The sequence below is a fragment of the Nicotiana sylvestris genome, chromosome 10 (genome assembly GCF_000393655.2).
Source record: "Nicotiana sylvestris chromosome 10, ASM39365v2, whole genome shotgun sequence".
Classification (NCBI taxonomy): domain Eukaryota; kingdom Viridiplantae; phylum Streptophyta; class Magnoliopsida; order Solanales; family Solanaceae; genus Nicotiana; species Nicotiana sylvestris.
The window spans coordinates 76,175,228-76,200,563 of record NC_091066.1 but is presented as its reverse complement, the minus strand read 5'-3'; the positions used below and the strand labels follow the sequence as shown (position 1 = coordinate 76,200,563).

The 25,336-nt window shown below is 37.7% G+C and overlaps 1 protein-coding gene across 1 annotated transcript; it reads left to right on the top strand.

Annotated features, from left to right (window-relative positions):
• Positions 1–2,180: 2,180 nt before the first annotated feature.
• Positions 2,181–6,731, top strand: LOC104216324 (synaptotagmin-1-like). The gene is made up of 13 exons (XM_009766344.2): positions 2,181–2,339; positions 2,418–2,552; positions 3,688–3,786; positions 3,884–3,934; positions 4,199–4,322; positions 4,431–4,549; positions 4,655–4,756; positions 4,972–5,046; positions 5,141–5,217; positions 5,352–5,598; positions 5,682–6,032; positions 6,240–6,371; positions 6,456–6,731. Exons 2-13 carry the CDS (start codon positions 2,442–2,444, stop codon positions 6,585–6,587), a joined length of 1,620 nt encoding a protein of 539 aa, XP_009764646.1. The 5' UTR covers positions 2,181–2,339; positions 2,418–2,441; the 3' UTR covers positions 6,588–6,731.
• Positions 6,732–25,336: the final 18,605 nt, after the last annotated feature.

Sequence of the window (25,336 nt, the reverse complement as noted above, 5' to 3'; positions counted from 1 at the left end):
ATCTATAAAAAATTAAACTTGTGCAAGTAAAAAATATAATAACATATGATAATTTAAGCTAACAAAATGACAATCTAGAAATACTTTATGATGCAATACTAGAAACTAATAAAAATTAGAATAAAAAATCTCAAACAATCATAAATTATATATTCATTCCAGCTCTCAATCTCAACAAGCAATGAAAATTACAGAATTTTCGAACTTTTATTAATAAAAAATAGCCCTAGGGAATTTTATGTAAAAAAAAAAAAAAAAAAAAAAAAAAAAACTTCAAAAAAGGTGCTCAAATCTAATAACCACCACGCCACAAACTAATTAAAGGTCAGTTTGAGAAAGATTATTTGGACACCCAATCAAATAAAGGTATAAGGGATAAGGGAAAATAGATACAGGTAATCGGGTAATATTTTTAGTTCAAATGTGTATAAATTGTAACAAAGTTTTAGATGGATAAACACGGGTAAATTTTTTAGTTTTCATATATAGTTATCATAAATTGCTCTATTCTTCAGTTCTTTGTTTGTAACGGAGGACTAGAACTGGTAGGTCCGTGCCTGGAGCCCAAGACTCGCCTCTTTTTTTTTTTTTATACAAACCACCAAGTGAGTGAAAGTTATTAAAGCTAAACAGAGGAACAGATAAGTTGAGGGATACCAAAGCTCCACGGTAAATATAAATTTGAGAAAGAATGCATATCCTTAAGCAAGTACAAGACTCGAATTCTTAATTAAACAAGTTCAAAGGGATGGCATATAGTATGCCCCATGATTTTCCTCTCTTGAGGTCCTAGAGCAATAATTAGAGAAAATCAAGATTGAGATGAGCACTAAGCATAGGAGTAAGAAAAGGCATGCCTAACGATGATCCTTATGTATAGTAAAGTATAAGAAAATGATATCAATTCTTTTTTGGTTTGTAGCAACAACCTTTTACATTGTCAGATAGGATATGTATCCTTCTTTTTGTCTCCCTTTGACCACCTATTTCTAGCCTGTCTCTATAATAAGAATATACGAAATTCGATCGATTACGTTAAAACTCCGACTTTATTTCAACGTTCTTTGGAATTGTCAATGATTCTTTTAAAATGTAAAATGCCGAATGAAAAAGAGAACTTGGCAACAAAAGGGAACTCTCATTTTGTCACCAAAATTTATAGTCTAATGATATATATGTGAGAACACAGAATAGATATGAGTTCAATTCTCAATGTTCATTCCTTTACTTTTTTCTAAACCACTAAAATAGATTAATTTGATTTATTTTCGGGGCAAACTAACTAGATTAATTCATATTTTTAAAATGAGATATTCAGTTGTTCGAAAACTACACAAAATTACAATGAGTTGCAAGTTTACACGAACCAAAATTCACTCGGGAAGCAAATAAGTCATTTTGGGATGGAGAAAATGGTTGTTTTCTTTACATATTCCGCTTTAGAACGAATGATACTATTAAGAAATCAAATCCTGTAGTTGTTTCTTTCACCATGATTTAAAAAAATATATTTTACGCGTATTAGGATATATTTTCATAATCTATACTCTATAGCAGTATTTTTATATTATTGTTAATTTTATTTGCATTAGGAAAAGTCAATGCATTTATTCATACTCCCACAATTTAGACAAAATGGAGTATCATATTCCCGGGTTCGAGACTTACGAAAGAAGTCATTTTTGCTAGGAACTAACACTAGGACTTTCAACACGAAACACGAATATGGATTAGTCGGGCCCTAACACTCCAGCCACCCGGTGAAAACCCAACTTTTTTTTGCTACAATAGATCCATTCAAAGTAATTACTCTTTGTGTTCTAATTTATGTGAACCTGTTTTACTGGACATGGAGTTTAAAAAAATAAATACTTTTGGAATTTGTGGTCCTAAACAAGTCAAAAAGAGGTCCAGAGTATAGAATTGGGAGTGCAAACTAAATTGTTTCCAAATTTAGATATGGAACATTCTTTTTGGAACGGATCAAAAAGAAAATAGGTTTGAGAATTAGTATATAGTATTATATGTTTTTTTTTTCCAAGGGTTTGAGTTCCCAAAAGGGAAAGAGAGAGTAAAGCGTTACCGACTTGTTTGGAATACCACAAGGGCTTAGATTGCTTCCCTCCTAAAAGCCGTTACATTGTGCGGTTTACACAGACTTTTCGAGTGGTGGTCGTTGTTCAATGCATGAAACACCTATTTCTTTAATGCTCTTTTATTGCTATTCTTCTTCTGAATCTTGACAATGTTAATAATATATTTCTTCAATTCCTCTAAATCTCAGAAATTTACAACCCCAGTTTGCTAATATTTGGTGGTGAGATTTTCCCTTAATTCTGGTAACTGATTCTAAAGATCTTTGCTTTCATTATAGGTTGGAATGTAAAAACAAAAATGACTGTTCTGTTTCCTTGCAGAAGATTTTGAGTTTGTACATTGAGATGGGATTCATAAGCACAATATTGGGATTCTTCGGATTTGGAATGGGGATCGTGATCGGGCTAGTGATCGGCTATTTCCTCTTCATCTACGTTCTACCAACTGATGTCAAGGTCACCTTTCTTCTTTCCCCTCTCTGTTCTCGTTATATGCTTTCTCTGCATGCTTATTTCTGTCTTAAATTTTACTACACACATATACAAAGAGAGTTTTTAATTTATATACATCAAACAGTATAAAGATGACCTAATAGTGTAAACTTATTTTACGTTGTTGGTATGTATAACTTAAACTCCTATGTATGTATATGTCTGTGTATAAGTTAAACTCATATATTATATTCCGTGTCAGAGATAGTGAGTGGGTACATATGCACCTATTGTGTATAGAAAACATGTCAAAACAGATTATTTATAGCACCTGTTTTCAGGGAGATTTTAAAGATATGTGTGTTTAGAGTACTATTATTTTTCAAATTTGAAGGAGTTAGAAAACTTATATCTGTAATTAGCATCGCTTGAGTTCTTTTTTGTGTCTGTTATGTCTTTCTATCTATGTTTGGCTGTAAATATTATCTGAAATATACATGGACCTGATTTTATCTTAAATCTCCCCGACCCTCCCGACAAATACTCCCTTTTTATTTTATGAAATAAACATGAGGGCGAGTTTAAGTGTTGCTTGGAGTTTTGTGTCGTATTATATTGGTAGTAATGAAAAAATATAATGAAGTAACACTTGAAAAAGTTGTTTCAACAACATAGCTAAAGTGAATCTTTACTATCCATTTGCTCCATTAGGACCCATTAGTTTTCAATATTCACCTACAAAATTTGTTTGATAGAGAAAATATCAAATAAATTTGAATCTTTGAAAATTTTGAAGTCTGTAGACTGTATTATCGATGGAATGCTGTCGAACATTTGAAACATTCCAAAATGAAGAAGGGTCATATAGATTCAAGCGAATGGAGTATTAGATATTTTGAAGTTGGAAGAAATTTTTTGCCTACTTAGGGAATACAACTTTGCATACTTAGATCTTACAGCTGAAGTGAAGGTGGCCTTGCTCGTTTAGCAGATGTGGTAATAAGATTTTCGGTTTTGGTCATAATTTAGTTTTCAAACTAAAGGCAAAGGCTTTAATATGTTTCATATTACTTCATCTCATTATTATCAGCAGCTGGCTGAGAAGCAAAATGCTTTAGATAACAAATCATCTTATTTGGGCTTTATTTACTCTTTTCAGCATCCTGATATTCGGCCCTTGGCGGAGCAAGATACTGAAAGCCTGCAACGGCTGCTCCCTGAGATACCACTTTGGGTTAAAAATCCAGATTATGATCGCGTATGTTGTAGTAGTTATTTTTCTACTTGCACAAAAGCTTTTGAGGGAAATGTTTCTTTGCATAACAACCTTTTTCTATAACTGGACTTTTGTGCAGCTTGATTGGCTCAATAAAATGATCGAACTCATGTGGCCTTATTTAGACAAGGTAATCTTTTTCCTCTTGGAAAAGGCCGGATACGAGTAAGTATTTGTTGAAAAAGAGAAATAGCATTCATACTTCCTCAGAAGAATGGGGATATCAAAATATCAGTGATGCAAAGAGACCATTTAACTTATCATTTGCCGATAAAAAAGATGGAGCTAATGTTATTTTGTACATTCGAATTTTCTCCATAAAGCCTCACACCTATTGTACAGTCGTATTATACAATCATAGCTGAGCAGATTATTGACGTTCAGAATTTCTCAGGCTATTTGTAAAACAGCAAAAGGTATAGTCGATCCCATCATAGCTGAGCAGATTCCACATTACAAAATTGAGTCAGTTGAATTTCAATCATTCACCTTAGGCACCCTGCCACCTACATTTCCAGGTTAGTTGCTTCCATTTTATGTCCTCCCTTTCCTTTATTGATTTCATATTCTTCTGTGCATAAATATCGTATATTTCATATGAGTAACATGTTGCACCAATATGCCAGGAATGAAGGTCTATATCACTGAGGAGAAAGAGCTAATAATGGAACCAGTCATTAAGTGGGCAGCTAATCCAAACATCACTATTGCAGTAAAGGCATTTGGGTTGAAAGCCACTGCTCAGGTAATGCTTTTAAGTTGACTACTCTTAGCAACAAATACGGTGATGTTACAAACTTGTTCCCGAAATAAAACAATTCATGTGTGCTGACACTCGAGATTGTCTTAGGTGGTTGACTTGCAAATATTTGCCTTACCTCGAATCACCTTGAAGCCACTGGTTCCAACCTTTCCTTGTTTCGCAAAGATATATGTATCTCTTATGGAGAAGGTGAGTGCTCATTCACCAAATTTACTGGAGGATATAATATCTTTCAGTATGACTAAAAGGGTTAATCAAATTTGAGTTCCTGAAGGTGTTGCATAAATTTTCATCTCTCTTGAGATTGCACATCCATTAGAAATGGCAATATGTCAATTACTTTTACCTGGTGAGAATTATTGCAGCCTTATTTGGTAGCTTCACCTTGTCTAATATGCTTGCAGCCTCATGTCGATTTTGGACTAAAACTTCTCGGTGCAGATGCAATGTCCATTCCTGGCCTGTACAGATTTGTTCAAGTATGATCGATGCCTTATCTCTTCTATCTTCCTTGCTTATAGTTTCTTCAATTCTTCCTGTCTCGGTCACTTAAAAGTTTTTTTAATTCCTCAGGAGATTATCAAAGATCAAGTTGCAAATATGTATCTATGGCCAAAAACACTTGAGGTCCAAATATTGGATCCTTCAAAGTAAGCTTCTTTTTATTTCTTTCGTTTAATTATCTAATCCTGCAAAGTAAATCTCATTCGGCATTTCAGTCGATATGATTCGTTTTGGTGTCTTTTCTTGATAAGTAGTAATTCTTGTTTTGTACTTTCGACAGAGCAATGAAGAGGCCAGTTGGAATTCTTAATGTGACAGTTGTGAGGGCAATGAAGCTTAAAAAGACAGATCTTTTGGGGCTCTCAGACCCCTTTGTGAAACTAAAAATTATGGATGACAAACTATCATCAAAGAAAACATCAGTGAAGCACAAAAACTTGAACCCAGAATGGAACGAAGAATTTAGTTTCGTGGTTAAGGATCCAGAAACTCAAGTCTTAAAATTTTCTGTTTATGACTGGGAGCAGGTATATCTTATTGATCATATTGTTTCTCTAAAAACATTTCTTCTGGAATCATTGGAGATGTTATATATATTTTCTTTGCTTAGGTTGGCTCACATGAAAAAATGGGTGTGAATATTTTGCCATTGAAAGATCTTACTCCAGATGAACCAAAAGTATTGACACTAGAACTTCTGAAAAACTTAAAACCAGATGATGTTCAAAATGAAAAAGCAAGAGGACAGCTTGTACTTGAAGTGATGTACAAAGCTTTTAACGATGAAGAACTCGCAAATGGCGCTGACGAATCAGGTACGGTAGAGAAGGCTCCTGATGGAACACCTGAGGGCGGAGGTATGCTCGTAGTTATTGTCCATGAAGGTCAAGATCTTGAAGGAAAGCACCACACAAATCCATCTGTTCGTCTGCTCTTCAGAGGGGAAGAGAGAAGAACTAAGGTATCTTTTACAATAATATAGCACTCATTCTGAACCATTGATTCTAGATCTTGGATAAAGACCTATATAGCTAGAGCAATAAAGTTGTTTGGACTAATATTATTTCGAGTGATGCAAAGACCACCTTACTGTTTTATAAGCACTAAATAGCATATGTTGGTTTTAAGTGATTTACATTAATATTTTATCCGTGAAACCTGCACTTAGGTTATAAAGAAAAACAGAGATCCAAGGTGGGAAGAGGAGTTTCAGTTTGTATTGGAGGAACCACCTGTAAATGATAGGATTCATGTAGAAGTTGTTAGTACTTCAAAAAGAATGGGTCTTCGACATCCCAAGGTACATATAACTATAACTATTTACACTATATACAAGTTTAAACTCTCCATTTAACATCTTTTATATATCTTTCTTTACTTTTAGGAAGCTTTGGGTTACGTGGATGTGTACCTCGCCGATGTTGTGAACAACAAGAGAATTAATGAGAGATACCATCTTATTGACTCGAAGAATGGTCGACTTCAGATCGAGCTACAATGGAGAACTGCATCTTGAGGGTACTGCCAATTTTGCTAAATGTAAATGTGTTTTAAGGACAAATTCCACCAATAATTTTTGTTTTGTTTTGTGGACATAAGTCTGTACTTAGATTTTTTTGTGCGGTTCTAGCTTAATTCCTTAGAAAATCAAGATATTTATTTACTTGCATTCTTTAAATTCATGATACTTTGTGTAGCAAGGAGTTTTGGGTTATAACACTACATGTATATATATTGATGATAAACAAAAAGTAAGATATAAAGTTTCCATAATTATACAAAAAGGATATGTCAATGTCATTTAAGAAAGAGTTAATACCCTAAAACTCCCTTAAATTATCATATTTTTGTCAATTTTCTACTTAAACTATTTAGTGTCTCTAAAACCCCCGAACTATATTGACCTTCATATTAAAATCCCCTTGTTGCATTCTTGGAGGTACGTCTAGTACACACTCCTAATTATCTAAAAAATATGTCATGTGGCACTACACGTGCGTATTTAACTCAGCCTAAAAACCCCATAAACTATAACTTTTTGTCACTTACCTAAACTATCTAGTACCTTAAACCCCCCCCCCCCGAACTATATTCCCTATATATTAAAACCCCATGTTGAATTCTTAGAGGTGCATCTGTTTAACTATATTAACTTATAGTTTGTACTTAATCTTATATGTAATTTACTCATGATGTATTACTTTCGGATGACTGATTAATTCTAGGAGTTTTGGCCAAAATAGTATCTAATGTAATGGGTTAATTTATGTTTAACTGTGGTTGTGTTTTATACTAGACTCCAATTAAATAAGTCCTTATTTACAATCATTTTGCTGCAGAATTAAAATAAATAAAGGCATAAAGTGTTGCATTTATGAAAAATCATTTTATATTACATAAACAAGATTACACAAAATAAAATTTCGCAAATAAGAAACTAATCGGACAACAACTTTATTATCTAATTCTAAATTACACAAATAAGGTTTAAGAGATTTAACTTTATTCTCTACAATAAGGTGTTGGATTTAATAAGAAGATTTAAATGAGTGTTCTTTCAACAATATGTGTAAGATATGAAAGAAGACTAAAAAATGAAAGAAAATAAATTATTTTAGAGGAAACACGAGAGGGAGAATTTTTTTTAGAGGGAACCCATATGGAGAACTGAAGAAAAATGGTGAAAGAAATGAAGAAGAAGGTGAAAAAATAAAAAATAAAAAGGGGAAAAACAAGGAACAATGGAGAAAAATGAGGAAGAAAGGTAGATATAAAGGAAATAAGGAGAATATTTTTTTAGAAAAAATAAAGATAAAAGAGGGTTAGGCTAATTAGCAATTATATTCTGTCAAGTTGGTATTTTGATAGCTTTTTTCAGCTGTCGTGCACTCCCAAGATACACGTTATGCCAAGTAAGCAATGAAGGAGATTAAATATGAAGGGAAATATAGTTTAGGAAGATTTTGGAGACACTGAATAGTTTAGATAGGAAACTGATAAAAAACGTGATCGTTTAAGGGGATTTTAAGGTATTAACTCTTTAAGAAACTTAATATTTGAGGGTCTAACTTTTAGACCTAAATACTCCATCCTCTCCGGTTTGTATTATCTTCTTGCTCTTTGTGGAGTATCCCTCTCGTTATAACAAATATTAACGAGTTAAATGCAGTAAATTACAGAAAAATTGTAACTCTGGTCCCTTAATTATTGTTTAATTCTAGTTTTACTACTCATGACATCATATTGAATATATTTAACCTTCAATTAATTGAATAATATGCTTTGGTCCCTTCGTTGACATTTCACAAACTCATCAGGGTATTCACATAAAATAAGAAGCAAAATACCATCATTACTTTCCCTTGAGCGTGAAACGTGAGGTTAGATGTTTGGACGCAGACACTGAAACTTAAAGGTTCCAAGTTAAACAGGACCAAGATAGAATATTTGGAGTGCAAGTTCAGTTGTGTGATTCATGAAGTGGACGGGGTTAAGAGGTTGGATTCACATGTCATCCCTAGGAGAGGGAGTTTTAAGTATCATTGGTAAGTTATATAGGAGGATGGAGAGATTGATGAGAATATCACACATCGTATTTAAGCGGGATGGATGAAATGGAGACATTCTTCTGTTGTTTTGTGTGACAAGAGACTGCCACCAAAACTTAAAGATAAGTTCTACATAGCGGTAGTATGACCGACTACGCTGTATGTTATTGAGTGTTGGCCAGTTAAGAGCTCACATGTCCAAAAGATGAAGGTAGCTGAAAAGAGGATGCTGAGACATGGATGAGCGGGCATACGGGAATTGATAGAATTAGGAATGAAGTAATTCGGGACAAGGTGGGCATAGCCCCGTTGGAGGACAAGATGCGGGAAGCTAGACTAGATGGTTCAGACATGTGAAGAGGAGAGACACAAACGCAACATTAATGAGGAGGTATGAGAAGTTGACCTTGGGGGGCCTAAGGAGATGTAGGGGTAGGTCGGAAAAGTACTGGGGTGAGGTGATTAGGCAATATATGGCGATGCTCCAAATTACTGAGGACATGCCCCTTGATAGGAAGATGTGAAGGTCGAGGATTAAGGTAGAATGTTAGGTGGCTCAGTAATTTTTCTTTTTCTTACTAGTAGTATTAGTACGTACTCTCGTATTGTTTTACTCTTAGGTTTCTATTATTGCATGTTGTTGCTTTCATTTTGGTCATCTTATTATTTTGTTGTTTTAATGCTTTTTTTTCTATGGCTCCTCATTGTTGTGTCTGGTTGTCTTCTTTTTATTACTGTTGCGCTTATGTTTCACTGAACCGAGGATCTATAGGAAACAATCTTTCTATCTCCACGAAATAGGAGTAAATCTGCGTATACACTATCCTCCCCAAACCCCATTATGTGGGATTTACTGAGTTTGTTGTTGTTGTTGAAGTACTTTCTATTAACATAAAAATGGCTATCCTCGAAGCTGCCCTGGCTTCCATTGGTGGCTCAATGTCCACCCCAACATAACAATATCCTTTGAAATTTATCATTGATTTGAAATTAGATCATATGAAATAGGCTACATTTATGACACCGTATTAAGAAATAAGAGAAACGATAAACGAGAGAGATAACCAATGATAACTCGTTGTATTATTTTTTCTCGACTTCCTTAAAACATGAAAAGGTTGAACTATGACCGACGCTCTCGATAAGGAGCACTTTTCCTCCATTTGTAGTATTTGCACGAATTTAAATTAAATAAGTTAGTGAATTCCGAATATCGTATAGTAAAACCATAAAAATATTGAATCATAAAAGAAAATAAATTACTCCATTTGTCTTATTTTATGTGGTATACTTTCTTTTTAGTATTTGTTTTATAGAAAAAAGTATAATATTTTCTATATTTAGAAACAATTTAATTTCGTAGCTTTTATTTTATCCTTATTGAGAGGATTTATAACCTAATAAATATCTTATGAGTTGTTTTAGGCTACAAGTTTCATAAAATTTTTGTTCTTTCTTAAACTCTATGCCTAATCAAATACCATCACATAAAACGAGTCAGAGAGAGTATTAACTTTTTCATTATCAAACTTAAAAGATAATAACATATAGTAATCGCTTATGAAAAATAAAATTAATAATTTTGCTAATAAAGCAAATTATCAACTACAAATAAGTTAAAATAACTGCAATAAGGGGTTGTTTGTTGGTTCAGGTTACGATTATAATTCCAGAACAAAATTTGAGACTACACTTATCCTACGCTTAGTTATGGGTATAACTAATACATGTTTGACAAAAAATTATTGATTTTTGTCTCAACCAATTAGATTTTGTATAAAGAAGAGTTAATCTTAATTAAAAATAATATCCAAAAGATAAAGCTACGTGTGTCGAGACCAAATAACTAGTATGTTTATCCAAATGTCAATGAGTATAAGCAACAATAACGACATTCAATGATCCAAAAAGGTGAAGTATGGCATTCAATAGCAATAAATAACAACAAATAGCATTTAGGTAAATAAACATGTGAGTCACCCGAAAAGGGATGAGATTAGTGGATACTCTTTCTGACAATGACGAATGATTGATAAGCCTTTGAACACTTGAATCTTTCTTGAATCCAGTAGGAATGTTATGCAAAAATCTTGGTAAAAAGGTTATTTTTGTATATATGCGATAAGACCATATTCTTTATTACAACGTTAATGTGCATTTACAAATGAATATCTCATGTCCCCTATCATTGTGTTTCTTTTTATTTATAGGGAACATGTTCCTACAAACCCTAACATTACAAGTGCAGAGAATATTCTCTTTAGTGTCCTATCTTGAAACTAGCCATTATAACCCTGTCAAAGGTGTTTGAACTCGATCTTTGGCGACTCCTCGACCTTAATTCTTGATGACTCTTCGACTACAGCCTTCATTGTTCCTTGAACCACTTCGACACATGGCGGCCTATGAATGTCTTGCTAATGCTATCATGGCTTAAGCATTTTAGAGGTAAATTTTGACATATACAGTTAGTCCCTCAGCTTATTAAGATCAACTTCGCGGGCTAGTTCGATGAGCGGATTATGTTGTTGGTGGTCGAGCTAATCAAGAGGGCTATCGGGTCGTGGTTGTTGCGGCGAGCTGGAGGCATGGCCCTCTCTGCGACACACATTTCAAATGCTTCGAATTTCCTGGGTGATTTGCTGGAGTTATCCCGTCCAAGGGCTAAGATGATGTCATGACATCATGCGTCATTACGACGCATATTCCCGATGTGTAGCGCCATTTCGTGTGTGACTTTTGATCAGACTTGTCGCTTCGATTTCGGTGCCCATCATGATGAACCGTTTTCGGTTTCGATGCCATGACTTCTATAAATAGGGACCTTTGGACCTGGTTTTGAAGTTTAAATCCTCTAACTCTTCGAAGAACCATACTTCTCTCCTGTTTTCTTCTTCTCTATATCTCTTTTCTCTGTTTCATTGGCATATACTATTTTTCATTCTCTCCTGTTTGTTACTTTCCTCCACTACCTCAAATCATGTCAAACGTATCTTATGATGCCGGTGAAAGGAGTCGTGTTGCTCCCTTGGCAGTGGTGTTTCCCCTCATGCGGAGAGCATTTCTGCCAATGTTGAGGATGAAACCTTCCCGTCGGTGCAGGAAATAATCCTCCGTAATCCTGACTCTAGGTTCGACCTTACCAAAGTACCTGATGCTGCACCTAGAGTCTTAAATCAACGATGATGCCTAAGGAATTGGCAAAACTCAAGGCCAAATTCAGCTTTCCCAACCATGTCGAGCTGATCCCGGTCAAAAAGGACACAGTACATGTTCATCTCCCTGGATATTGCGCTCTTTATGCCTACCCCTTCGTCATCGTTTTTTTTTTCCCCTCCTTCCATTGGTGGAAGATATTTTTGTCACTATGGAGTCTGCCTTGCCTAGCTTGCACTGTACGTCTACAAGGTTATCAAGATGCTGACTTAGTTCGTCGAGTTGACGTTGCAACACTTAGTACATCTATTTGCCCCTGGATTTTATAGGAGAACGATGTTGAACCTTCACCACCGAGGAGGCAAATGTTTAGTGGTGAAGATGGACGATAAAGCCAATTGTCAATTCTGGCTTAACTTCTTCTTCGTAAGAACCGAGGACGTCGTGGCCAATGCCAATGGCTTTCCTGAAACTTGGAACTACACTCATGAGTGCCTTGTTTCTTGATGTGTTTGTTTGGTTCTGAATTCTCATTTCTCACTATCCCCTTTTGCAGCCAATAACCAGCCTTCTCCTTTGGTCTGTCACATATCTGACTAGGTCGAGAGACTCCTCCCCCATATCGCAGAAATCCGAGAATTGGCCAAGTTTTTTAAGAGATTCAAACCTGCTCTTCCTTCTACAGGGAATTTCTTTTCTTTGGTCGTGGTCGTCCCACTCCCCATTGTGTGGATTTGTTTTTGCTAACTTGAAGTTGTGCCTTTTTCTAAGGTAAGGGATCTTTTCGGAGGAGGCGAGCTTGGTGCCCTCTTTTTGAAGGACGATTGCTGCATCTTCAGTTTCTATCCCTGTTGCGATCACTACATCTTCCGTACCGGTCTCAACTTCAGCTGTCGCAGTCTAAGAACCTGTCTCAGTTCCATCTGCCGCTTCTTCTGCTCAACTCCTTTCACTGGTTGATGAGGACGATGTCACTTCTGATGACGATGGTCTAATTCCGTGTTATAGGAGAGCCATGGATGCGGGGGGAGAGAGGCCGGTAGTCGTCGAATTGGAGGATCATGACTTTGTTCTTCGAGAGACGGTCATATTGCACATTGGAGTGAGCCCCGAAGCAGGTCCTGAGGCTCCGCCCTTGGAGGAGGCAAGCATGCACCTTGCGGAGGACAAAGTCGAGGGCGAGGTGCATGAAGATGGTATTTCACTTATGAGTCAAGAAGAGACCACATCTTCTGGGGTTGCGGTGGATGTCCCTTCTACGACCGGTAGTAGAGGGAAGGTCTTCACTGAAGAGGATGTTGGATCTGACTCTGACATGGATGTGGAAGAGTTGAGGATGATCGATGAGGTACTCACTCAACTTGAAGTGGGGTTGGAAGGGGGTTCTAAGAGTATTGCAATCCCAATGGATCATAATTTTCTTATAAATACCGAGGAAATAGATCCTTCCCTCGATCTTCTTTGTTCTGAAATTCAGGGTACGACCCTCGAGACGGTAGACGGTAGACGATGTCACCTTATCCTTCCCTCGATCTTCTTTTCCTTATGTTTTCCTTCCTTTTGTAAGTTCTAATTTCTTTTCTTCGTTTTGCTGACGGTTATTCTGGAGATCGAGAGTGCTCGTCGGGAGAAGAAACGTAATACGTGAAGTTGAAGGACAAGTACTTTAAATGACTTGAAAAGTATTGGGAGCTTCGATGTCGGCTCCGTGAAGGTGGCGATGTGCGTCAGCTGAGGGAGGACTTAAAATACAAAGACGGGGAGAAGATGGGGGTTTTGAAAAAATGCAACATCTTGGAAGGGACATTAAGTATCAAAGAGGAAGAGCGTGAGCTCAACAAGGGCATAGAAGCCTAATGCAATGATCTCCAAGCCCAAGTGGTCATGTTGCGAGTCCAACTCGAAGAGTGTCAATTCACGGTGGAGGCTCTTAGTGGAGAGGTTGCCGAAAAACACGAGGAGCTAGAGAAGGCGGAGTCTGCTCGGTAGAAAGCTTAGAGGAAGGCGGAGTCCCTTGAAATGGAGAACCAAACTCTTCGTTCTGAACGAGAAAATGACTTGTGAACGGCGAGGCCGAAAGAAGAGCGGTTTGATGAAAGGATTGGGGAGTTGGTGAAAGAGACCTCTGACCTCTATGATCATGTTGCTACTCTAGAGGCCGATAAGGCCAAACTGCTTGAACGTCATTCTTCAACTGCGGCTTCTGGCTTCCCCAACATTCTTTTCGAGTTGTACGAAGAGTGGATTCATGTCGAGGCCCGATTGGATGTGCTTCGTGAGTTGCATGTGGCAGTCTCCGTTCCTGCTGCAGACTTTGAGGATGCTCGTGTCAAGGCTCGCGAGGCTTAGATTGCTTGTGGTTATGATCCGACTATGCCTCATCTCGGTGAAAAAGATGAGGACGATTGAGGATGCTATAGATATCCTTGAGGATGAGGCCTGGTATGATTCCATATACCCTTCGAGTGAGGATGGAGTGGACGTTGAGGGCCAGGCCGACGAAGGTGTTGTGGGTCATGATGGTAATGGTCAATAGTAATTCTTTTTGCTTTTTTTGAGGTTTTTGTCTATATTTGTTGGCGTCTTCAATAGCCTTTGTAGGAAACCTTTATTTATAAATATCAGAGTTATTTTTTGTTTTTACTTGTGCTTTCCTTATTTGCTGTGGTTTGTTTCTGTACTCTACGTGTTTTGCTCATTCATGCTTTTGTCATTGCCCTTGTATATATCAAAGTTTATTGGAACATGGCCGAGGGCCAATAGGCATTATTTGAACTTGGGCAAATATTTGCCTCTTTAAATCGCAACCGAGGGCAGTAGGTATTGTTCGCACTAGGTCGAACTTATCCTTTTATTAATCTTGACCGAGGGCCGGTAGATGTTATTCGAACTTGGTCGAGCATAACCTTATATTAGTTGTGGCCGAGGTCCAATAGGTATCATTCGAGCGGGGTCGAACACTACTTTTTATTAATTGTGGCCGAGGGATGATATGTGTTGTTCGAATAGGGTCGAACATAACCTTCTTTCGTAGCTGAGGACCGATAGGTATTGTTTGAGCGGGTCGAACATAACCTTTTCTTAGTCGTGGACGAGGGCCGATATGTGTTATTTGAGCGGGGTCAAATATAACCTTTTCTTAGTTATGACCGAGGGCCGATAGGTGTTGTTTGAATGTGGTCGGACATAACCTTTTGTTAGTCGTGGCCGAGGGCCGATAAGCATTTAAAATGAATGTAAGTTTCTTATTACTTTGATTTTGTTGCTCTATTATATGATTGGAGAGAATTACAAATTTCTGGGCATTGATTGGCGTTCCAGTCCCCAGTCCCAATCATTCAAGTCCCTTCAATGCTTGACTTGGAGAGTATTGAGGAGTCGGACAATGAAAGAGAAAAAAAATCTCTCCCCCGCATACGATAAGTGTAGATTTTGACTACTTATTAGCACCGTTATTTATGTTCCCAAAATTAATGAAAGTGTGCAAATTACAGGAATGTTAAAAGTTTGGGCTCCTATTATGAAATTCGACCAATAAAGGAGTGTTCTGACTTGCAAGGCAAGAAAGGGCCAGAACTTAAGAAGTGCGGACCGCAAAACAAGTGAAGAAGCCCACTTGTTTTGCATGCACAGTTAATATTAGAGTTAGGGGTTTCTAGAAGAGTCTAGACCGGTACCCTTAAGCGGATAACTTTAGAGTGAAAGGCACGGAACCGTCGACTGCACCATTGATCGACTAGTTTTATCGCAAATAAGCCTTTCCAAATTTTAAGTATGATTTAAGAAGAGCGCGGACACTCATCAAGTGCCACTATGGTATTAATTACGTGCTGAGTGGAATATGATGTGGAGCATGCTTTATGTAAAGATAAAGCAACACGTTGTCAAATATTTTGCACGATAAAAATAGTAAATGCAGTATTAAATGAAACGTAAAGACATAAAAGGAAAGGAAAATAAGGAAGAAGTTAGTTCGTGTAATGTGGAAATTGTAATAAAGTAGACAAGGGAGTGAGGGTGGGAAGAGACATAATGTAGCAATTCTTAAAAAATGTCTAAAGGAAAACGCATGTTATGGCCAAATTGTAGAGATTTGCATAATGCGAATTCAAATAAAGGCAAAATGGGGAAAGGGTGTACAGGTAGCAATAAAAGGGAAACGAGAGCGGAATATTCATGTAACAACAAAAAATAATAAAAGACACGTTTATCAGAGAAGACTAATTCATATAGACCAAGTTTGATATGGTAAAAGCCTAAAAATATTCACAGCATAGTCGTCATGCTGTCGCGCCCCTTTTTCTCGTGAAATCGAGTTTCGACATGTGACAACTCTTTTAAGGAAGGTGTTAAAAGAGAGAGTCGCCACCTAACGCGTTTGAGGTGCGTTAGGGAACCTATTTGTAAATAACTCAGGTTTAACTAGTTTACGTCACCAAAGATCGGGTAAGGGCTCAAATTACCTTGAAGAGAAGGTGTTAGGCACTCTTCGAGGTCCACAATGTGGGTCCCGGCCAAACTCGAATTAGTGTTTTGATTGGCTTATAAAAAGTAGCTTTTAAGCTAAAAGCCATAAGTTGGTAAGACCCAACTTTTGGCTTTTGGCTTATTTTTGTACTTTGTATGCCTAAAAGTAAGTGCTTTTAAGCACTTTTTATCATTGTCAAACACCACACAAACTAAAAAAGTGCTTAAAAGTCAATAAGCACTTAAAATAAGCCAATCCAAACATCCTTTTAGTCAGACAAACAAAGACAAAGAAAGCGAGAAGTTTGGGAAGTTCAGTATTAAACACAAATAATTGATTTAAAGACAATATGGGGGAGGGGGGCTAAATTTTTTAGCCTAAAGGATCACCCCATGCAACATAAATAATACTTCGTAACTCCCTCAAGATGGGGTGTTACTCGTATTATTCAGCGGGCACAAGCTATCATCTCCTGCTATCCGATTACTATCTTTAAGTTGTTACCTAAAGCGCATTGATTGATTCTAAATCGTGTCTTATGCGTGCACTACCCGTCCCATGTCTATGGCCCAGGAGGCGTTTGGACCTCTATTTTGGATAGTTCTAGACTTAACTTAGGCTGCTCAAAATGATAAAATTAGGCGACATACAAAACAAGTTGGACTTCACGTAAAAGCAATTTAGGGCTCAAGTTAGCCTCCACACTTAGACAACATATGCAGGCGAACAGATTCTCACATTAAGCGTTAGACAGTTTCAGAATTGGGCCAAATTAAACCCATTAAGCCCTATTAACATGGTTTCTATGTGACCTCGTGCAGGTAGTTTCAGATGCAAGGTGCAATCTTATAAACGTGATTTCTAAACAACTATACAGTTTTGGGAATCTGATATTGCATACTTATTATTGAAATTAAATATTATAAGTGATTAAATCAATATACATGATTTCTAGGTGATTTACACAGTAGTTGGTAGTGATAACCATTGGAAATACTCAGAATTACCCAGTTTGATCCTATAGGCATGCTTTCTAATAGTGGCAGAGCTAAGCAACGAAGCAGTGTTTGGAAAATTTGATGTTAACACTTTAAGGCGAGTGGTATTACCTTATAGGCAGGATTTCTAACGATTAGCGATTGAAACTGATTTCTTATACTTAGCTCCTATAGGTATGTCTTCTAAGTGAGAAATTATAATAACAACATTGAATTCGCCAATCAAAGCCCTATAGGCATGATTTCTAGATGAATATTGGTGTATAATGAATATGCTGCAGTTATGCAAATTAAGAGGTTGTCATTTTATTTCTTATAGGCATGATATCTAACAAAACATGTAGAAGCAGAATATGTTAAACAAATTAAACGCTCAGGTCCTATAAGCAGGTTATCTAACAACACATAGGAGCATAACATGTTTGAACAAATTAAACACCTATAGGCATGATTTCTACTCGTTTCATGCAAACATTAGAATAGACCCTTTTTCCCAATTTTACTAACACCCCAATTGTTATTACAACATTATTACAAGCCCAAAGAATGAAATAAATTACAAAGTTACAGAATAACTATAGTAGGCCTAAGACAGGCCCAAAGTATACCCAGCTCGACCAGGCCTTCAGTTTCATTTCCAATAAACTTCACCACAGCTTAGAAGTCATAGCCAATCAAAGCCAGAAACAATCTTCATTTACACATAAAATAGCCAAAACCCAGTAGCCAAAACTGATCAACAGTCAGTAGGTGAAAAGGGGCAAAATGTAGTAGTTAAGGCAAAGTGCCAAGGAACCTTAGACCCTAGTGTGTCAGAGTTCATAAGGGTCTCAATTGGACCCCGAGCAGTGCTCACACTAGGGAGGTCAATGATAGAACCTAGGTAGCCTTGGCTTTCAACCGGCTAAGAATGAGAACTTAAAAGAACCCAGGTAACCAGTGAAAGAGAGTAAACTAAGGTTGAGAGACAACACTGAGGGATACAAACATAGTCAAGTTTAGCACATAGAGTAGATAATCGAACATGCTTTAGGTTTTAAGAACAGACTTAGCAAAGATTCAGAAGAACAAGTTCAACACCTAGTGCATATGTAGTCACACATTAATAGAACAGGTTTGCAGGATTGGTGTACACAGACTCATAGTAAGGAAAAGGTTCAAATTATGCTAAATATAGGTCCTGATGTCACGAGAGAGAATTATATTAATTGGCAACAGAATTTAGACAGGATGAGAACAGATTATTGCAACTTCTGGGAAGTCAAGGAAGTCAAGACATGCTAGAATCATACTAATAAGGAACATGATCAAACATGCTATATAGGCAAGATATCATCACAACAAATTCAGAATAGGATAGGAAACAGGCTTGTGCCATATAGTGAATGTATACATTCATGATTTTGAACACAATCAACTAGTCTATTAAAAGGGATACGAATTATGTAAGTAAAGCATGTTCAAGTAACAGGATTGATAGCAAAATTAAACAACAAAGAGATGCTAAAGTGCAAAGGTCCTAAACATCAGTAAGTTGCAACATATAGCCTGGATAAGCTTGAAAGGGATCCAATTAACTCAAATCAGGTTTAGACATGCTTTAAAATGTCAACATTACGAAGCTAAAAGCTAAAGAGACCTAAAAAAATTTGAAATAAAGCAAACAGAATTGCACACAAAACAACCTAGAAGAACACATTAAACAAACTTCAAGAGTGAAAACATATGCAAATCATAGATACATAGGAACAAAATTACGAAGTCCAGTAACTCACCAGTTAAGCGAAGAACAAGAAAGAATAAAAGTCCACAGTATTCTGAATAACAACGAGAGCAGGAACCCAGAATTTCAGTGGCCTTGGCTTTCAGTCGGCCAAAAACCAGAGTATAGAGCAAGAGAATCAGAGAACAAAGAGCAATAACTTCAGTTTTTTAGTAAATACTTTTAACGATTCAGGTTTGTCCAGAAAAGGGAAAGGGAATGGGTTTGTATAGTGGTAAAATCAGTACATAAGTCAGGAAATACAACCAATCAAACTATAAAAAGAAAAAAGAACAGATAAATCAAATAAAATCGGGTTAGGAGAAGAAGTCGGTAAACCCTAGCTTTTAGGAAAAACAAATATCAACGGAATACACATAAAAACAGTAGCATAGGATGAATATAGACACAAATAATACTCGAAATCATAGAACCGAACCAATTTTGGTTTGATTTGAAGAGATTTGTAAACCCTAATTTTAGGGTAAGTAAGAATCAACAAAAAAAATACACAAATATTCGTACTCACAATAGAATAAAGGATGAACATAGACATAATAGCGGAAAGAATAGTGATTTGAACCTATTTTGGTTCGATTTTAATGAGATTTGCTTGTCATGTTTAGGCAAGCACTGTAGGAGAATAACCAGTACCAGGAGGAGGCCGTATATGGTAAGTAGTAACAATCAAATCCCATGTCTGGTGGTGACGGGATAATTAAAAGGAGGGATTGAATAAGGGTCGTTGATCTCAAAGATCAATGACTAGGATTTTAAGAGGGTTGGGTCGGGTTAGCTTAGGCGGGTTGCGACCGGGTTTAGGATTAGTGGGTCATCTGGTATGGGCTGGGGTTATTGGGCTGAGATATTGGGCTTTTGGGCCATTTATTTGGTCCAAAATGGGTTTTAAAATGGGGCTAGTTTTTAAAATACCCAATATTTATAAAAGTGATTATAAGTAACAAAAATATTATTTGTGCACTGAAAAGATAAAAAATAATAACTTAACATTATAAAAAATATAAAAAAGTTACTTTGGAATAAATAATATAATTATACATGAATATGGGCTATTATTGCCAAAATGTGCAATTAGCCTAAAAATACAAATGTAGTTATAAAAATGTAGTAAAATATTTAAAAACATACATGTTGGTGTAAATGATAAGTTTGGATGATTAAATTACCATAAAATAATTTGAAGGATAATTATTGGATATTTATACAATAAAATACAGAAAGAAATTGATTTAAAGCCTTCAAAAATTATGAAAAATATTTGTATAGGTTTGTAAACTAAATGACGATGCAAATATACTATTTGAAGGTATATATATATATTTAGAAATATGAGGGAAAAATTGGGTATCAACATGCGTCGTCGATATATAGGACCCAGAAGACTTGTGTTTGGAGAGAAACTCGGACGGCTTCCTTCTTGACTTCGAGCACTATTTTCGCACTAAAGTCTACGAGAGATTCAGAGATCACTTGCGACTTTATAGCCGCTCGCGGCTCATATGTGATATCATACTCGCTTAGCTCGATGACCCATTTGGCCAACCTCCCTAATAGCTCGAGTTTATGCAAAATGCCTCTCAGCGGAAGGTGGTAACGATCGAGATAGGGTGGCACTAAAAGTAAGGTTTAAGCTTTCATGAAGCTACGGCTAGTGCCAACGCTAGTTTCTTGAGGTACGAGTACCTTATCTCGGCATCGATAAGTGTTTTGCTGATGTAATAGATGAGAGATTGTGTACCTTTATTTTCTCGTATCAAGACTGCGCTTACTGCTACTTCGGAGATGGCCAGGTAGACGAGAAGATGTTCCACGGGTTCGAGCTTTGAAAGAAGGGGTGGTGATGACGAATAGGCCTTTAGTTCTAGCAAGGCTTGTACGCACTTGGCTATCCACTCAAGGACGTTGTCCTTTTTTAGCACACCAAAGAATTTGTGACATCAATTGGACGACCGCGAGATGAACCTCGATAAGGTGGCGATTCGACTAGTCAACCTTTGGACTTGCTTCTTGGTAGTCAGGAGTTCCGGTATTCCTTTTGATTTGGTCTGGGTTGACCTCGATCCCCCGTTATGACACTAAGAAGCCCAGGAACTTCCTAGAGGCTATGCCAAACGTGCATTTCTCCGAGTTTAGTTTCATCCCGTACTGCCTCAGTATGTCGAAAGCTTACTTCAAATGGTCGATATGGTCCTCTTCCTTTACATACTTGACCAACATGTCGTCGATATATACTTTCAAGGTCTTGCCGAGCTGATTTTTGAACATCCTTGTGACCAACCTTTGATATGTAGCCCCCTCATACTTCAGCCCAAAGGGCATGACCTTATAACAATATGTTCCTTGGTGGGTGATAAAACGCGATTTTCTCTTGATCTTCCTCTTTCATAAGTATCTGATTATATCCTGAGTATGCATCCAAGAAACTTAATAACTCGTGCCCGATCGTTTCATCGATGAGTTGGTCGATATGTGGTAACAGGAACGAATCCTTCGGACATGCTTTGTTCAAGTCCATGAAATCCACGCACATCCGCCATTTCCTATTTTTCTTTTTAACCATCACTACATTGGCGATCAATTTGGGGTACTTCGACTCCTTGATGGAGCCATTTTCTAATAGTTTCTCTATCTCCTCACGGACGGCATCGTTGATGGCGGGGTTGAATTTACCCTTGACTTGCCTTACTGGGGGTAGAACGGGTTGACGTTTAATTTGTGTGTGGCGACCTCCCTGGGGATGCCCGACATATCTACATGGCTGAAGGCAAACAAATCTACATTAGTTATTAAGAATTGACTGAATTTACTTGGTTCTCAGAGTTTGCAGCTGATGTAGGCCTTTTTGCTACAATCATTGAGGTCCAATTGAACAGGGTCGAGGTCTTCTATGGTCAAGTCTACAGCCTCAACAATTTCGAGATCCATGACGACGTCCCTGGTCTCTTCTTGTGTCGACCTTGACCTTGTTGATTACTATATCTATTTTTCCTTGTCTTTTTTCTATTGGATATTCGTGCTGTCTAAGGCGATGCAGTAGCACTCCCAGGATGTGCGCTGTTCTCCGCATATGCTGGATATCCCCCAAGGTATAGGGAATTCGATTACTTAGTACAGGCTGGAGGGTATGGCTCTCATGGGACGTATCCATGGTCGTCCTACTATGGCATTGTACGCAGCGTCCTGGTCCATGATGTGGAATGTCGTCTCCAGCGTCACACCGTCGACCAAGACATGGAGTGTAATTTCTCCCAATATCCGCATTATTAAAACTGGTTAGCGTGATGCAGCATGACAGTATCTTGTCTTCGAGTCTCATTTGGGTGAGGAATCAGGGATAGATAATGCACACTCTGCTTCATTCGTCCACCATGATACGTGTGACAACGGTATCTAAAATGCATATGACAAGGGCATCATTATGAGGGAAAGTCAAACCACCGGCATCTGACTCGTTAAAGATGATACTGTCTTCGAGTCTGTCATACCATTCGCGGGTGATAGATCGCTTGAGATTGTGAGTGATGGTGAACTTAATACCGTTGATAGAGGCTTCATCGCTGCCATCGATGATCACGTTGGTAGTATGAGCTGGTGATGGTGGCTTCGGTGGACCTTGGTGTTCACGTCCTCTAGCAAAGTTATTTCTCCCCTTGTAGCTTAGTAGATCTTTGAGGTGTCCCTGCTGCAACATGTTTATAACTTCTTGTCTGAGGGCAATGCAATCTTCTATTTATTCCCCACATTCCTGGTGGAACTCACAGATGGCGTCGGATGTTTTGGTGCTCGGATCGGACCTCACCTTTGGAGGCCACTTTACCTTCGGTTCCGAGTTTCTCCAAAGCATAGACTATTTCTTTAGGTGATACGCAAAAATTGTGAGTCGATAATAAGGGGCATACCTCTCTCGTTCCTGTGAGTCCCTGTCCTCGGCTTGGATGGGCCTTCTTCGTAGGGGAGGGAAGAGGGGCATAGGCCTTGATATATGGATGGTGTCATTCCCTGTTGGGTCGTGAGACTAGGTGATCCCTCCTGATTTTGTCTCTTCGTTCTTTTCTGGAATCAGCTTTTACCTAAATGAGTTGATGGGTTAGTCCATTGAGGTCGTCCTCATTTGCTCGGACTTCAGCACAGTAAGCATTATAGATCTCATCCCAAGTGGTTGGAGGATACTGCATCAATCGACTCAGCAGTTTTCTTGTTGTTCTTGAACCATCTCTACTCAACCTGTTTTGAAAGGCCGCAACCACCATCCCATCGGACACATTCGGCAGAGTAATCCTTACCCTGTTGAATCGGGCGAGGAAATCCCCCAATCCTTCTCCCAGGGACTGCTTGATGGAGAATATATCGTTTACCGTTGTTTCGACCTTCTTAGTTTCGGCGTGTGCCGTTACGAACTTATTGTCCATTTCTTCGAAAGTTGCTATGGAACAGGCTGGTATCTGTGAGTACCATGTTAACGTCCCTCCTGTGAGGGTTTTGCCAAACTTCTTCAGCAAAATAGAGGACACTTGTTCCTTGGTGAGGTCATTACCTTTCATGGTGGTGACATAATGAGTCATATGATCTTCGAGATCTGTCGTTCCGTCGTATATCCTTAGGTAAGGTGGCATTTTGAAGGTCTTTGGTATAGAATGCGGGCTGCTTTTCACTGTATGGTTGTTCTACAAACCTGTTGGCGTCCCTCTTTGGCAATAGCTTAGGAGCGGCCAATATTTTGTCGACTCGTTCTTGGTGTTTTTTCATTTGGTCGCTGAGTGCTTTATTTTCATTCTCCATTTCCTCCATCCTCTTTAGAACAACGGTGAGGGCACTATCACCTGCACTGTTAGTAATATTGTTAGTTATACCTGGTGTCAGAGGGTCTAGCTGGTTGCTCTATTCATCTGCTCTTTGTACTGCACTTGCGGTTTCTGTAGTTGTACATGGAGTGGGCTTGTTTAGCACACTCACTAGCATATCGGTCAGCCATGCTTCGAGGAGTTTTTTCACGGCCGGTGGCACCCCTTATTCTGTGGATGTGGAGGCCCATTTTCCATTGGTTTTTGTTATACTGCAACGGGGAGGAAGTGATATCTCGCGCCTAGCGGAGGCAGTGGGCGTCATGTCCTCGCCTAGTATTTCACAGCTCTCGTTGATAGCATTCATGAGGTTGCTAGGGAAATCACATGTTACTTTAGCCCTTTCTTCGTGGTTACCTGGCATGTAAGTATTTGTACGTGCAAAGAAAGGAGTAAATCTTGGGGTTTGTGAGGTTAGTGACTCACGTTAGCTATAGATCTAAAGAAAACTAAAAATTTTCTAAGAAGACCCCACAGACGGTGCCAAACTGTTTGACAAAAACTATTGATTTTTGGATTTGTATAAAGAAGAGTTAATCTTAATTAAAAATAATATCCAAAAGATAAAGTTACGTGTGTCGAGACCAAATAACTAGTATGTTTATCTTAGTGGTAATGAGTATAAGCAATAACAACGATATTCAACGATCCAAAAAGGTGAAATATGGGATTCAATCGCAACAAATAACAATAAATGGCATTTAGGTAAATAAACGTATGAGTCACCCGAAAAGGGATTGGATTAGTAGATACTCTTTCTGACAGTGATGAATGATTGATAAGCCTTTGAACACTTGAGTCGTTCTTGGATCTAGTGGGAATGTCATGCGTAAAAAGGTTATTTTTGTATATATGCAATAAGACCATATTCTTTCTTACAACGTCAATGTGTATTTACAAATGAATATTTCATGTCTCATATCATTGTGTTTCTTTTTATTTATAGGAACATGTTCCTACAAACCCTAATATTACAAGTGCAGAGAATATTTTCTTTAGTGTCATATCTTAAATTTAGTCATTATAACTCTGTCAAGGGTGTTCGACCTCGACCTCGATCTTTGATGACTCCCCGACCTTAATCCTTGCTGACTCTTCGATCGCATCCTTCATTGTTCCTTGAATTAATTCGACACACATGGCTGCCTGCGAATATTTCGCTAATGCTATCATGGCTTAAGCATTTTAGAGGTAAGTTTTGACCTATACAACACCCATACAAATTTTATACAAAACTCTTGATGTGGGATGACAATCCCAATATTTTAATCTTGGGATTATTAATCAATGCCTCTCTAAAACTGCCCGTAATATTATACTAGTAAAAACTTTTTACTCTAAATAAGTTAAATCGAAAAGAAAAATAAACATGGAAACTGTTGTTGACGGTGCGCACGTGGGACCTGTGGCCCCCTCTAATCGGCCAGCGGTTTAATTTCTGTCCGTATTCTTGCCCTGTCGTCTCACACCA

What these genes read in the sequence shown, in the direction of transcription:
- LOC104216324 (XM_009766344.2), top strand. Translation starts at nt 2,442, where the DNA reads ATGGGATTCATAAGCACAATATTGGGATTCTTCGGATTTGGAATGGGG. An exon ending in GGTTGAAAGCCACTGCTCAG is followed by an intron (nt 4,550 to 4,654) that starts GTAATGCTTTTA and finishes AGATTGTCTTAG; the next exon opens with GTGGTTGACTTGCAAATATT. An exon ending in CAAATATTGGATCCTTCAAA is followed by an intron (nt 5,218 to 5,351) that starts GTAAGCTTCTTT and finishes TACTTTCGACAG; the next exon opens with AGCAATGAAGAGGCCAGTTG.